Genomic DNA, 14,371 nt, shown 5'->3' with positions numbered 1-14,371 from the left:
AAATCTAAGTTCGCCTCGCATCTAAGTTTAGTAACCTTCATTTAATCTTATTAAAAAATTATTTTAGCTACTTTTTAACACCCATATTATCTCCTCTAGGAAAAAAACAAATTCTTCAATTCTGAGGCTACCGTATGAAATCTGTCGAGTCGAATACAAAATCCTTCATGTTAGGGATTGGGGCAGATGCAACATAGCTGCTAAGTGCACTGGGTTCTATACCTTCGCCCAAAAATGAGGAAACTGTCTATGGTGTGGGGCGCGCGCATCTGACTAAATTGAATTACTCGTAATTAGTTCAGCAGATGTTAAAATATACCAGATCGATACAGCATACATTGAATTCCGTCAAGTTCCGAGCTTAGAATGGACGCTTTTTTATATAAACTGCGCATAATGCTTTACAAAAACCTGTTTCTATTTTTCTCTCCGTAGACATTGTTGCGTTGGAGACTGTGATAGCCATCTTCCAACGTAACTACTTGACATGGACGGATCTGAAATATATTGCCGTTTGTTTTCGATTATTTTAGTGTCTCAACGATTTTTTTTTATCTGTTACTGTTATTTTTTTAATAGTTGCTTATTAATTAGGATATAATGTATGTTATTATTACAGTTGAGTTGAATAGCTTCACTCGAAGTCTCAGACATTTGCGTGTTGCTTCATGTAGACATTTAGAGTTTCACGCTATATATATTACCTTTCATAGAAACAAAACCTGTCATCTCATATAGGTCAACTTGACACAATCAGTAATCACAGCGATTATCTTTATCTCGTTCTGCTACTAAAAAAAAATGCATCCATCTGTATATGTCGGAAACAACGCGCTATATATATATATAAGTGCTGTTATATATACATGTTCAAGTACGACCAAAAGGTATTATCTAAAGCACGAATCAACATCAATAGTTATTTGATAACTGCGCACCAAAAGTTATTTTTGTATTTTCTGCCACCCATTTTGCGTGACTTTCGAGTCCTATGCAAACACACCATGTAACATGTTTATGTAAAGGTTGAGCAATATTCTCTTGATAGTCGGAGAACTTTCACTGCATATATACACGCATACACCAGATGGTCTTTTTGCAAACAAAAAGAGACTTTAGCGCCTACTCTGTGCACGTGTAAAAAGCAAAACGTTTTTAGGTTGTACAATGACTGTCCGGTATTTGATGTGGATAACATATTAGCATTATCAATATTATTATTATCGGATAGCTAGAATACTCGTTCCGCTCACCTTCGAAAATGACACCTAGCTACGGTATTTGTCAACCAAGTGGTCTGCAGTTACCCATATGCATTATAATTAAACCAGTATTTGCTAGACCTACCTGAATTCGTTATTCTACCTCTAGGTCAAAAAATATTGCAGTCGAAAAATAAGATTTTACTTATTATTTAGTATTGTCAAATAAGCGTTAAGAGCCTTATTAGACCACTTGTAAAATTCTTGTAATTGTAAGCGCTTTTTTTTAATGTCCACTTGCCGTAAGCTTTGCTAATATCTGTGCCTCTTAGGAGCTTTTTTATGCAACTGTTTTCTTTTTGAAACTCTGGTTTGGTATTGGAAGTTATGAAGGTATAGATATTTTTCTAAATTTAGATGATGTTGATTCGGTAATATTCTCAGGTAGCTTGCAACTTGAGTGTGTAGGTAGCCTCTACTGCGGTAACATCTTTGAATAGTCACTACACGGAATCATAATACAAAATCGTTAGAACTACACAGCATACAGACATTTGCATAAAGATTGTTCACCTTCTTTTTCATTTTTCACTCTCTCTGCGTATGCCGTCGACTAGACGCGTATATCGTTGTGCCGACTATACACAGCGTTATAAGTTAGTCTGGTGCTGAAGAATGACGTGTACACGTTGATAAGTGTTCCCACGTACCTCAGCGTGTCACACCGTATCCCTTGTTTGTCTTCTCTTCTACTTGTCTTCAACCCCTGTTTCGCCACGATTGTGCTTCTTCTTGTTGTTACTGTTGCCATCATCTTTAAAACTTCAGACGCACGGAACCTGATCACACCTTAGCTTCGGACACGTTCCGGTCGAGTCATTCAAAACATTACCCCTTTCAATCTGTTGCATTGTCAATATTGGGATATATCAACGAAATTTTCTTTATTTTACAAACGTATACAAAAAGTAGACAATCTACCTCATCCTAACGGTATTTACACTACACCTTCGTTCAATAACTCTAGACTCCACAAAATGTGAGTCGAGCGGCGCTTTTAGACAAAAAGTGCCGCTTAGCTCGTATTTCATTGGTGGCATTCACATGGGTTTATGCCTAGCGGTGCGTCACTCATGCTGTTAAGGACGTCATACAGACGCTGTTCTGCTACACACCTTCTGGAAGAATACGATGCCTCTATTCTAGTTGAACTGCATTTTCGATTGTTCTCCGTGGCAAAGAAACTCGAAAGAGTTGTCTCCAGAACTAGTCGTCGTACTAATATGACAACAAATATTGTATTTTTATTTTATCGTTACGTCACCGACCTGCATAGTAATAGGATTAATAATACGCACTGCGATTAATAGTATGATTAATAATGCATAATATATAACTAAATTTATTTTCCATTCAGATTGCCAGCTAAGTCCGTAGCCTACTAAGTTCGGCAAGGAACGAATTTTCTTAAATTTTAACCGATCGATTCTATTGAAAATAGTATAATTATAAAATGTTGCAAAAATTTAGATGTTACAGAATCAAACGATAGGAAGCGGGGTGTATCCAACGCAATAACACCGGTCTGTACGGCCGCCTTCACCACGAAAGCGATGGCACCTTCCACCTTAAGGAGAGACTGAGAAAGGCTAAATACGTATATGACTACACAAGGCCAATAATCGTGGCTAAGTAGGTATATAACTACGAGATGGACTAGGAATTCCTAAGACTGTAGGTATATGACAACGAAAGGCTAATAATAATGGTTAAGTAACTCCATAATAACTAACTTCATAGTCATATACGACTACGAAATTATATGTTCACAGTAAAGGCTAGGTATGATTCTTATAATGTTGACTTCTGATCACATCTTTCGTCTCATATAATGTTGACTTTTCTCAGCTTATCACATTATTTCATACGCTAGGAAAGGCATTTTCTTCCGTATCTTTGTACGCCTTTGTAGTACTACTATCATAATAACGGTATGACGTACTATCTACTATAACTACTACTATAGATATAAACTATGAAAAACTCTACTATATAAACTATGAAAAACCTCTACTGTAAACTATGAAAAAAACTCTACTACGATATAAACTATGAAAAACTCTACTATGTAAACTATGAAAAACTCTACTATATAAACTATGTAAAAACTATAACTAACAATGAAAAACTATACTATATAAACTATGAAAAACTATACTTATAGTTTTAGTATAGTTTTTCATATATACTATATAAACTATGAAATAAACTATGAAAAACTATAGTAAACTATGAAATAAACTAAGAAAAACTATACTATAAAATATGAAATAAACTATGAGTTTTCCATACTCCATACATTAAAGTAAAAACTAGATTTATTTTTGCTACAATAAGTGTACTTTTAGTAAATACCTAAACATAGTATACTTCCATCGTAGTATTTCCATCGTGAAAAACTATACTATATAAACTATGAAAAACTATACTATGAGTTTTCCAAAAACTATACTATATAAACTATGAAAAACTATACTATGAGTTTTCCATACTCCATCCATACTTTAAAGTAAAAACTAGCGACTTTAGTCTTTTGTAACTAAAATAAAAAGTAAAAACTAGATTTATTTTTGTTACAATAAGTCTTTTATTTTAGTACTTTTAGTAAATACCTAAACATAGTATACTTCCATCGTAGTATTTCCATCTTCCATCGTAGTATTTCCATCGTAGTATCCTAAGATTTAAATTAGGTGTAGATTATTATAGATTACGCCTATTATGTCCGTTCCAGTATTGATTGGGTTATCGATTGGGTTTGGAGTTACGTTGCCCACTCAGCCTGACCATTATTACTGAAGTAATAACAAACTTGATTTTATCTGTACAGGATAACGAGTTTATTGAATTAATAGGCGCAACTCGTACAGGTATGCCTTACGGGGGCTTACTTACAAGGAACGAAAGCTTTAACTAATGAATCAATTTACAACTGAAGTTCACTGTAATTCTTTCCGATCGTATAGCATCATAACTGGGCGGAGTAACTAGGCCGGGATAACTAATCTACCTCCTCCATGCGCTGAGCGTCCTCGGTAGTAGGCTCCAACGCGGGCGGTCCCTCAACAGTCTCATCATCAATTTCGGAACCGTCGTCATCGATACCAAGTCCAAGCTTGATCATACGGTAGATGCGCCCGGCATGTTGTCCAGGTTCATCGAGGTTGAAGCCTGAGCACAATAACGCAGTCTCGAAGAGAAGATGCACGAGATCCTTGACAGATTTGTCGTTGCGGTCAGCTTCAGCCTTTACTCGAAGCTGCTCAATGATTGGATGATCGGGGTTGATTTCGAGGTGCTTCTTCGCTGCCATGTAGCCCATGGTAGAGGAATCACGCAGAGCTTGCGCCTTCATAATACGCTCCATATTTGCTGACCACCCATACTGTGAAGTAACAATACAGCATGGGGAACTGACCAAGCGGTTCGAAACTACCACCTTCTCTACCTTCTTGTCCAGAATGTCCTTAATGATTTTACAGAGACCCTCGAATTTCTTGATATTTGCTTCAAACATCTTTTTCTCCTCTTCATCCTCAGGGAGTTCTAGTCCTTCCTTTGTAACCGACACGAGCTGCTTTCCGTCGTACTCCTTGAGCTGCTGGATGCAGTACTCATCAATCGGCTCGATCATGTAAATCACTTCAAAGCCGCGCTTCTTCACACGCTCAACAAACGCGGAGTTCGCCACAGCTTCACGGGACTCGCCGGAGATGAAGTAAATATGCTTCTGGTTATCCTTCATGCGACTTACGTAATCTTTGATAGAGCACATTTCATCACCAGAGGCAGAAGTGTAGTACCTTAGAAGATCAGCAAGCTTCTTGCGGTTCTGCGAGTCCTCGTGGATTCCCAGCTTCATGTTCTTGGAAAACTGCTCGTAGAACTTTTTGTACATCTCCTTATCCTCAGCGATAGATTCGAAGAGCTCAAGGCATTTTTTAACCAGATTTTTACGTATAACTTTTAGGATCTTATTCTGCTGGAGCATTTCACGTGAAATATTAAGAGGGAGGTCTTCGGAGTCTACAACACCTCTCATGAAGTTCAGATATTCGGGAATCAGCTCATCACAATTCTCCATAATGAAAACACGTCGTACGTACAACTTAATGTTATTCTTTTGCTTCTTGTTCTCGAAGAGATCGAAGGGAGCTCGTTTAGGAACGAACAGCAGTGCACGAAACTCGAGCTGTCCTTCGACAGAGAAGTGCTTCACTGCTAGATGGTCCTCCCAGTCATTGGTGAGCGATTTATAAAACTCGCCGTATTCCTCCTGAGAAATATCATCAACATTTCGCATCCAAATTGGTTTAGTTTTGTTTAGCTCTTCATCTTCCGTATACTTTTCTTTGATAGTTTTTTTCTTTTTCTTGTCACCAGCCTCCTTGTCGGCATCCTCATCTTCACCGGCGTCCTCAATATCGTCATCTTTTTTTTCTTTCTGCTCCTTCTTGTCGTCTTCCTCGGCCTCATCATCGGACACTTCCTTTTGACGTTCCTTCTGGACAAGGAGCTTGATCGGGTACCCAATAAACTGCGAGTGTTTCTTGATAACCTCCTTGATGCGGCGCTCCTCGCAGTATTCGGCTTGGTCTTCTTTCAAGTGAAGGACGATTTTCGTTCCACGGCCGAGAGGCTCAGTGTTATCCGTACGAATCGTAAAAGATCCTCCTGCCGATGACTCCCACGTATATTGTTCGTCATCATTGTGTTTCGAGGTCACCGTCACTTTATCGGCAACGAGGTAGGCTGAGTAGAAACCTACACCAAATTGACCGATCATCGAGATATCGGCGCCAGCCTGGAGAGCCTCCATAAAAGCTTTGGTTCCGGATTTCGCGATCGTGCCAAGGTTGTTAATAAGATCGGCCTTAGTCATTCCGATACCGGTGTCGATGATGGTAAGAGTTTTGTTCTCAGAGTCAGGAATGAGCTTGATGTATAGCTCCTTCTGCGCCTCCAATTTCGAGGCGTCCGTAAGTGATTCATAACGGATCTTATCGAGAGCATCGGATGCATTAGAAACCAATTCTCGAAGAAAGATCTCCTTGTTTGAGTAAAAAGTGTTGATGATAAGAGACATCAATTGGGCGATCTCCGCCTGGAAAGCGAAAGTCTCCACATTCTGCTGCTCCTCAGGCATCTACAATACAAATTGTTATATATATATATACACGAATTAGACGAAGTACATAATGATTCCGCATTTCTATGTAACTAGATTCGTTTTTATAAGACCACCACTGCAACTAAATTGTACTAATTTTTAACGCCGCAGTTAGACAATCACAGCCCAATCGATCATTAGAATCCTGCGTAACTAAATAAGAAGTGAAGCTCAACATATTGCGAAGAGGCCTATGAAATATCACACACTTGATAACCTCACAACGAGGTTATTACACAATTGTAATCTAGAACCTAGTATTCCCCGAAACTCCACGAAACTACACGATCACACACTTCAACATCCGAAAACGTAAGTCATGTAGTATAAAGTACCTCTCGCACACAAACTTCAGAGCACCGATATTACTCTAGGACCACTAATCTTTCATACTCACCTTTCCGGTTGCGTATGCCACTTCAACAGATTACACAGGAAATTCACTCTTGACTTGCGATCACTCTGCGTATACCCTCTCAGGGAACTTACGTTCTGCGCGGACTGCGCCGGCCTTTATATAGGAGTGGAGAGGGTTACCAACGAACTTTCGCGCTTTTTCCATCACGTTTCGCTGTGCTGATGACTATGCTTTGGAAAATATTAATTCTCTACCGTTATTCTAAGCTCGGCGTACACAATAAGTGCAGTAACTATCCTCAATTAAGTTGTAGTTCATTTAGTAAGATGGATCTAGATTCTTGCTCGGGGCCAACGCGCGACTAAGCTATGTGATGCGGCCGAGTGTTCGCGAACCTTCTCGACATTTCACCGGAAGAGACCACTGCTTCCGTTGACGAACGCGGAATGATTTCCAGAAGGTACATGAAATAAGGTACCTGTACGTGAACGGGTTTATCGTAAAACTAGTTTTATGAACGCTGTGATAAACACTATTCCATGGGCCTTTAACTAGCCATAGAAATGGAATCGAATTATGAAACGATCTAATTTATAATAACTGCGGTGGCGGAGTATTTCGAAGAAAGGTCGACGTACGATGAAGTAAACATAGCAGCGTGTTCGACGTAGTAGTGCCGGTGTTTCAGTAAGGCTACCGGTGAGACTCGGGAATATCAAAGATGTGCCTATGTTATTAAAATTAGGGTTACTGTGTTGAATTTCATATCAACCATATAAGAGAAATGCTTCTTGTAATGTGTAATCTTAGTGAATTAAAAGGCTACTTTTATAGTACATTTGGTTAAATGTATAGCTCATGGTATAGGAATGGAATTATCCAAGGTAACTTTTTGCTATCAACTGCTATAAATGGACAGACAATTAGTTCGATAACAGATAAACGGGGGTATTGGCTGAATGTAAAGCAAAAAAAAAACGGGAATAATGTAACAATGTAGACTTTCCAGAATTATTCACGCCCGTGTCAATATGTAACGAGACAAAACAATGCATCAAGAATTAAGGGATAAATTGTCGAGAACTGTAGACTTTAGAGGTGAAAAACATGCGGTAATATACTGCAGTTACACTGAACTGGTGTCACACTGGTGGTTAAGCAACAATCCGATGAAACTTTTAATAATAAAATGACTTCAATTTTGAGTTCCAATTTAATGAGCAAACTATGTCTTGTAACTTCAAAGATTTTAATTTTAAGGGACCAAGTATCACTGCTTTTAGTTCCGCCAGCGACATTCTACGTAACTCGTGTGAATGAAGAAAATTGGCTCGTAGAAAAACGTGGACACGATAATTATAATAAATATCTAACAATATTATGCTTATCTGTTAATCTCTGTATTACTATTTGAAATTTAAATTATTGTAAAACTATTGTTCTAACCCTTAGGGTTTCACGAAATATCCAGCATGAAGGCAGTGAAGTATTAGGTATGTATAATCGTTGATGGAAAAGCTTCGGCACCTACTTCCTGATACAAATTCATTTTCTAGCACGTTTTTGTGGAATATGGAGTAGAAAAGAAACCGACAATGTAGATAGTAAAATGAATTTCCAGTTTATCTGGTACTTGTAGCCATTTAGTTGTTTAGTATTAAAAGGTTTGAAATGGAACCACATAGATATTACTTAACACCAAATACGTCACGCTATGCTAAGCATGATCCAAGATAGTATTAGAGTAGCCTATTTTGGTTGTAAAAAATTATGGGCATTAACTGCTTTTATCTTCGTCTCCACAGAGTTTTCTATAGACATTCATTTCGATGACATTCCGTAGCGAATGATGGTAGTGTATCTACTCTTATACCTAAAAATCGATGAACTTTCTTACCGTCCTATTCATATGTCTGCCTATTTAATTTCCCTATCTTACACACGGTCGGTCCTGTTCTACTACTCTCGATCAGCATTGACAATTCGAATAGATGTATATATATATTCGCAAAACGTCGAATAGTCGAAACAAACATATTTTGTAATGTGCTGTTGTGTAAGCGATGTCATCCGCATCATACTATCACTACTACTTTCTGCTAATCTATATTTAAGTAGCTTATTTGGCATAATCCAATGGCAATTTTTTATTCAACTTCATTATTAGATCCAGAGTCCGGCTTCTAAAACGAACTTCGATAAATATTGAGAGAACTCAACACAAATGAGAAATTAAATAAAATAACGAAGATATTTTAGATATAAAGATAAACAGGTTTCCTATTGTTCTGTTTATGTGGTGATCAATTGAATCCAATAAAGCTTCTGTATGATGAAATCTTGAGACGCTTAACTTAAGCTTAGCATTTAGTTCAATCAAATAATTGTTGAAGCAAAATTCAGAAGCGCATGAAGCAAAAGAATTGATCAAGGATTTGTCGATTTCGAGCGAAGAATAAGACTATCGGTTAATAGAAATATGACAAATTATAATATGAATGCTATGATAACTGGCGGTAACATGATTACTTGTCACAAATAGTTAGAGACCAATCGTTGATCACCTATTTTGCAAAAAAGCTTTGAGTGGAAGTTCCTAACCTCACGCAGCCGATTAATAGATTTCATGGCAAAGGATATTCCTCTTGTGCAGTCTAAATTGAGTAAATTTACTAGATATGTTTAGTTATGTTTCCTACCAGCGTTAATGGGTAATGCCGGACGTAAAACTCGAAGTACTGGGAGAGATTAACTACACGAACTTGTGCTCCGAACAAAAAGGCATATTAATATTTACTTAGCTAGTGGAATTTTATAAAACATAAGTTGAACTTTTAGTCTGCGAATCAATGAATTTTAAAATTGTTCGCTTAAAATATTCCTTTTTCATAGAGTATTCAAAAATAAACAAAAAAGACAAATTTGTGTTGCATTAGTGGTGGATTAGTCTAACACTATTAATATTTCTTCTTAGAAATAAACAATGTCCCAGCTACGCTACTACATATCATTATATCGCCATCAAATAATCATTTCTTATCTAAGTCTATTTATTATATGCGTGTAACCACATTGTGAAATGGACTGTAAGATCGCGGCAAATTTTTCACTATTGGCAGAAAGTCCGTTAAGGATGCTTTGTAGAAATATATGTTGTTTTTATTCATATCTAACAGTTGTATCGTAGGAAGTTACGAAACTCCAAGAATCATAGTAGGCTGCTGCCCAGGTTAGCATGAAATTTCGGATCAAATGACTCCTCATTGACTTCGTGCTAAGCAACACTTCCTGCACCATGATTATTTATCCTCCATTATAGAGTGGATCAACTATAAACATACTTATGAACCTCAAAGACAAGATAACAATTAAAGGTTAATGTCGTCTATGCAATATGAATTTCGCGTTTCTTTTGTTTTGAAATTCGTGACCTTTATGAGTAGTTGTATACTTCCTAAACACAATTTAATGTTATTAAAGGGAAGTTCTTCGGTATATATGCATGACTTATGCTAGTTGATTCAGCTTAAAAAGCTTTTCAACAATGAAAGATGCATTTTCTTGAGAGACCCAATATCTGTCATCGTTGCTGCACGGAGTTATTTTTTAGTAGCGTTAGTTTGCTTGGACTTAATTGAGAAACTATGCTTAACTATGAAGACAATTTTTGTGTATAAGATCAAAGCACAGTAATATTACCTAATGAATAGACAAATATTTCATAAAACGAATACGTTTATTTATACACATAGCATATATACAGATCCAAGAATCAAATGATTGCGGTGATTCTGCCTCACGTTTGGGAATGGCGTAATCAACAGCACCATTGTAAATCATTCAGACTCTACTTATATCTACACAGCGAATATACTATACAATGGGTATAGAAAACAAACAGGCGCCTTGTTTGCTTAGTTAACCTAGAATGTTCTGTATTTGCATATTTAAGTTCGTTGAAAGTCACAAGCTTTAGAAAACGCAGTTTGTTTTTCGACTTGGAATAGCCTATTTTTTTGGCTGTGTTTTTTTTTTGTTGTTTTTATTTGGTTGAGAAACCTTCTTCTTTTTGTTGCTGTTTGCACCCGTTGCTGAATCGTCCCGTACCATACCTTTAAGGAATACGCCCTTTCGTTTAAATTGTTCTTCTAATAGCATGGCTAAATGGCCTTGATCAGCTAGCATTGATACAAATGTACAAATAAATGGATCGTAATTATGGGTCCGCCGACAATCATCAACGACATACTTATCCCTCCTGTATTTCTCGTCTGCAATAAGCGACTCGACGGAGCTAATCTCATTATCAACATCTTTAAGTAGTGCGAGTAGATCCTTTGCTGACACGTCCTCATAAGCATCTGCATTAAGTTGAAGCAACTTCCCAATTCGCTCGGTTAGGTCACCTCCTTCGAGATCTGATCGCCTTTGCTTTCTATTTGGTTTAGAAAGGGCCTTAGAAGCGCTTCGTCGTTCACAGCGCAGTGACCTGGGTGAAAGTAGGACATTCTCTTGAGACTCTAGGCATTCACCGTCTCTTCTTGTCTCTTCCTCATCCGAGTACTCACTTCCTGAACACAGCTCGTACTTCGGCTGCTTTGGGTGACCCTCAGTAATATATTCGGCTAGCAGCTCAAGATCGGCATCCTTGGCGTAGTTATGCATTGTATCAATATGTGATGCTTGCGACTTTAGTTTGTAATTAGCCACACTGCTAATAACATCAACCACGTTGCGTCTGTCATTGCGTAGTTTCTCCAATCGATTAGAAAGGGCTTTCCGTCGGTCGGGGATAAGTGCCATAAGGTTAAAGCGGATTTCTGCCTTGCATGCCCCGATGCGTTCACTGATTACTTGGAAGAAGCGTTTGGTCCAGTCCTCCTCGACGGGTCCGTGATCAATCGGATAACCTTTTAAGCCATCCAGCTCGTATAGGCGTCCATTAACCGGCACGTACGATACGAAATGAAAGGCTTCCACTGTAGCTCGGCTTCCAATTGTGGCTCCACTGCCCTGGCTACTAGAACCGGATCCAGAAGTGGACCCATGCACAGGCTTTGCGTGCGAGTTATGGGCTAGCGCCAATTCCGCAGTATTTCCAATCGCATAACCTTTGTTCTCTGGCGTCATGCCCAGCGTGGACATTTTGAGACGAGTAAGCGCTGGTCCAAGCTCGATATCTGGCGGGCAATTGAGTAGGATGCTAAGAAGCGAATGGGTGGCACAAGAGTTTGGTACAATCTGTTGTGCGAAAAACATCGAGTTGACGATATTTTCATTTGTAACAAGTTTTGCTTCGGAGTCAGCGTCAATTTTGCGCCGGGCTCTTCGCTCTTCAATCCATTTGAAGAGGAAAATAAAACCGTAAACTGTTGGGGAATCGATAGGCCGTTCCAAATCGTAGATCTCTTCTACCTGGATGCCAGTCGCTCCAAAGTCTTCTAGAAGAAGCGTAAATACTCCTGCAATAGTAGAAATTAGAAAATCGAACACGGCTTTTTTGAATGTGAGTTGTCCGAAGTTTATATTAAAAAACATGTGCAAGTAAAGACAGTTATTCTTTCTTGCACATATGCAAACAAAGCAACTAGCTCTTGTTTTATCATCAAGCTTTGCTAATGCGGTAGATTACGGCAGTTTGCGGCTTCTTGAGAGAAAACTGTGGCACATTAAAATAGGTTAAGCCCGAAATTTCCTAAAACTTAGGTTTTCATTTTTTGACAGAAAAAATGCTAACTATTAACAAGAAAATGTTAGCAGCAGTGCAAATTACTGATGTAGAAAAGTTGCAGCACAGGTTATCATGTAGCTAATTAGAGTAAATTCGAGAGATCACTTTTTTTTTTATATGAATCGTGTGGGTTATATGTTTAAGATAATTATTATAGATTGTATCATTATTACTATACAGGATACGGATGTATGATTATTTCCTGAGAGATATTTCTATGCGTACGTCAGACTAAGCAAACCATGACAATATTCACTATCGCTTCAGTGCGCAACTTTGAATGACGAACTCTACGGAAACCTAACAGATTCTCAGAAATCTAGTATAAAAATGACACCTAAGCCAACACAGAAGCCGTAGTTACTCACCTGGATCGCTTTCTAACTCCCGCCATCCCTCGGCCAGCTGTGCGATGTCCACAGGCATCGTAACAGATGGCTTTTCCTTACTAGGCTACCTAGCTTTTACCGGCAACACCGTTAACAACATTTTAATTTTTTGAAGCTTTCCTTTATTTCGCGTTTTGCGAAACCCATTCACACACAGCGCGGTTACTCCTTGCCGTCTTCAGAGCATTGTAAATTGAATTGACCGCTTATCGTTAAATTCGATCAGGCGGAGACACCGGCGATGTAGCCAATAGCCGAAGCATACCGACTAGGGTTTTGTGTACAAACATCACTTGCGTAGACGCCAACGCTGGCAAATTGATATAGTCCGACCGTCAATAAAGAGCGCGGCAACTTCAAATCAATTTGAATTCATTCTGAATTCGAAGATACTCCCCATAATCATATCTACTAGCACTTCCGATTATTGATTCAGCGCAACATAACTGACAAAACTGCAGTGCGTAAGCAAGAAATATTGTTAGTCAAATATTTAAAAATCAAATCAACACTAAAAAATTACATTTTTTTGGCGTCTAATGCGATGACTATTTCAAACAGCACTTATGACACTTGTGTTAAATAGAATTGCAAATGTACCTAACATACAAAACCACAATCTCTGGAGGTTCTGCTGCTGCGACACCTAATAGAAAAAATATTTATACTGCAAGCTTTCAGTTTTAGTAAAGAAATTATTTAAATATAACGCGCTTAAAGTCTACGAGTGGCAAGTAAACAATTACACAGATACAACTCTGTCTATTAAAAAACACAAACTCTGTCGTTCTAGTCTTAAATTAGATCTACTATAGCGGAACCTCTGAATAAGTTAAGATTTCCCGTTATTAACTGTGAAGACCTACCGAAATTATTAGTTCAAAGCAAGGCTTTACAAAAGACGATTTAGAGGCCGCCCTTCGTTGTTTGTCTCGTACTATGCTGTGTTTAATTACAAGCTTTAACCAATTTGAGGAAGGTTAGTTGCATGTCTTCGGCGTTAGAATATGCCTGAAATTCCCCGGGAAGCCGGGACAGATTTTCATTTCACTGGAAGGGTAAGCAAACTGAAGTACAACAGGAGTACTTCAAAACAGTCCCTATTAGGTTTGTCGCCAAATGCGTTGCCTCTATTCATTCATAATGAATTGTTGTGATGAAAATATCATCATTTCACTACACATGGTGTGCTACACTAATAAATATAGATAAGGTTATTTTTTAGTATATTATTGGGATCTTCAGATAGCTTTGACAGCCCACTTTTAATGTGTCACTCCACGCTCCAATAATGAGGCATTTGATTCAACGCTTCTTTTTCAGAATTTCTTGTACACCCTTAACAGAATTCACTTTTTTTTTTCAGAATTATTTAGCATCTAAAGCAGTCTTGGTTTATTTTATAACTGGTGATTTTATCTGTACCAAACCGTCATTTTGTTAATATTCACTCAAGCACTA

At 38.0% G+C, this 14,371-nt stretch overlaps 3 protein-coding genes across 10 annotated transcripts in view; all 3 read right to left on the bottom strand.

The window, feature by feature from the left end:
- The window catches only part of Neurl4 (neuralized E3 ubiquitin protein ligase 4), a 52,934-nt gene extending 50,199 nt beyond the window's left edge, over nucleotides 1-2,735 (bottom strand). For 3 of the 8 annotated variants that reach the window (XM_086981846.1, XM_086981847.1, XM_086981848.1), the window contains exon 1: nucleotides 1,913-2,352. In XM_086981846.1, coding sequence (XP_086837972.1) covers nucleotides 1,913-2,016 — 104 coding nt within the window. In that variant the 5' untranslated portion in view covers nucleotides 2,017-2,352. Of the gene's footprint in view, nucleotides 1-411; nucleotides 498-1,775; nucleotides 1,809-1,912; nucleotides 2,353-2,377 lie in introns of those variants that run through there. The other 5 variants (XM_086981841.1, XM_086981843.1, XM_086981845.1 and 2 more) reach the window with 5 other exon arrangements.
- Nucleotides 2,736-3,825: 1,090 nt separating this feature from the next.
- Nucleotides 3,826-6,990, bottom strand: Hsp83 (Heat shock protein 83). The gene is made up of 2 exons (XM_022791765.2): nucleotides 6,830-6,990; nucleotides 3,826-6,408 (listed from the first exon to the last, which is right to left on the bottom strand). Exon 2 carries the CDS (start codon nucleotides 6,406-6,408, stop codon nucleotides 4,264-4,266), a length of 2,145 nt encoding a protein of 714 aa, XP_022647500.1. The 5' UTR covers nucleotides 6,830-6,990; the 3' UTR covers nucleotides 3,826-4,263.
- A 3,517-nt stretch (nucleotides 6,991-10,507) lies between these two features.
- On the bottom strand, nucleotides 10,508-13,305 carry caly (ubiquitin carboxyl-terminal hydrolase calypso). The gene is made up of 2 exons (XM_022793636.2): nucleotides 12,890-13,305; nucleotides 10,508-12,252 (listed from the first exon to the last, which is right to left on the bottom strand). Exons 1-2 carry the CDS (start codon nucleotides 12,945-12,947, stop codon nucleotides 10,799-10,801), a joined length of 1,512 nt encoding a protein of 503 aa, XP_022649371.1. The 5' UTR covers nucleotides 12,948-13,305; the 3' UTR covers nucleotides 10,508-10,798.
- Between the last annotated feature and the right edge of the window lie 1,066 nt (nucleotides 13,306-14,371).

The sequence above is a fragment of the Varroa destructor genome, unplaced genomic scaffold (genome assembly GCF_002443255.2).
Source record: "Varroa destructor unplaced genomic scaffold, Vdes_3.0 BEIS01000002.1, whole genome shotgun sequence".
NCBI classification, from domain to species: domain Eukaryota; kingdom Metazoa; phylum Arthropoda; class Arachnida; order Mesostigmata; family Varroidae; genus Varroa; species Varroa destructor.
This window is presented reverse-complemented; position numbering and strand designations above follow the sequence as displayed.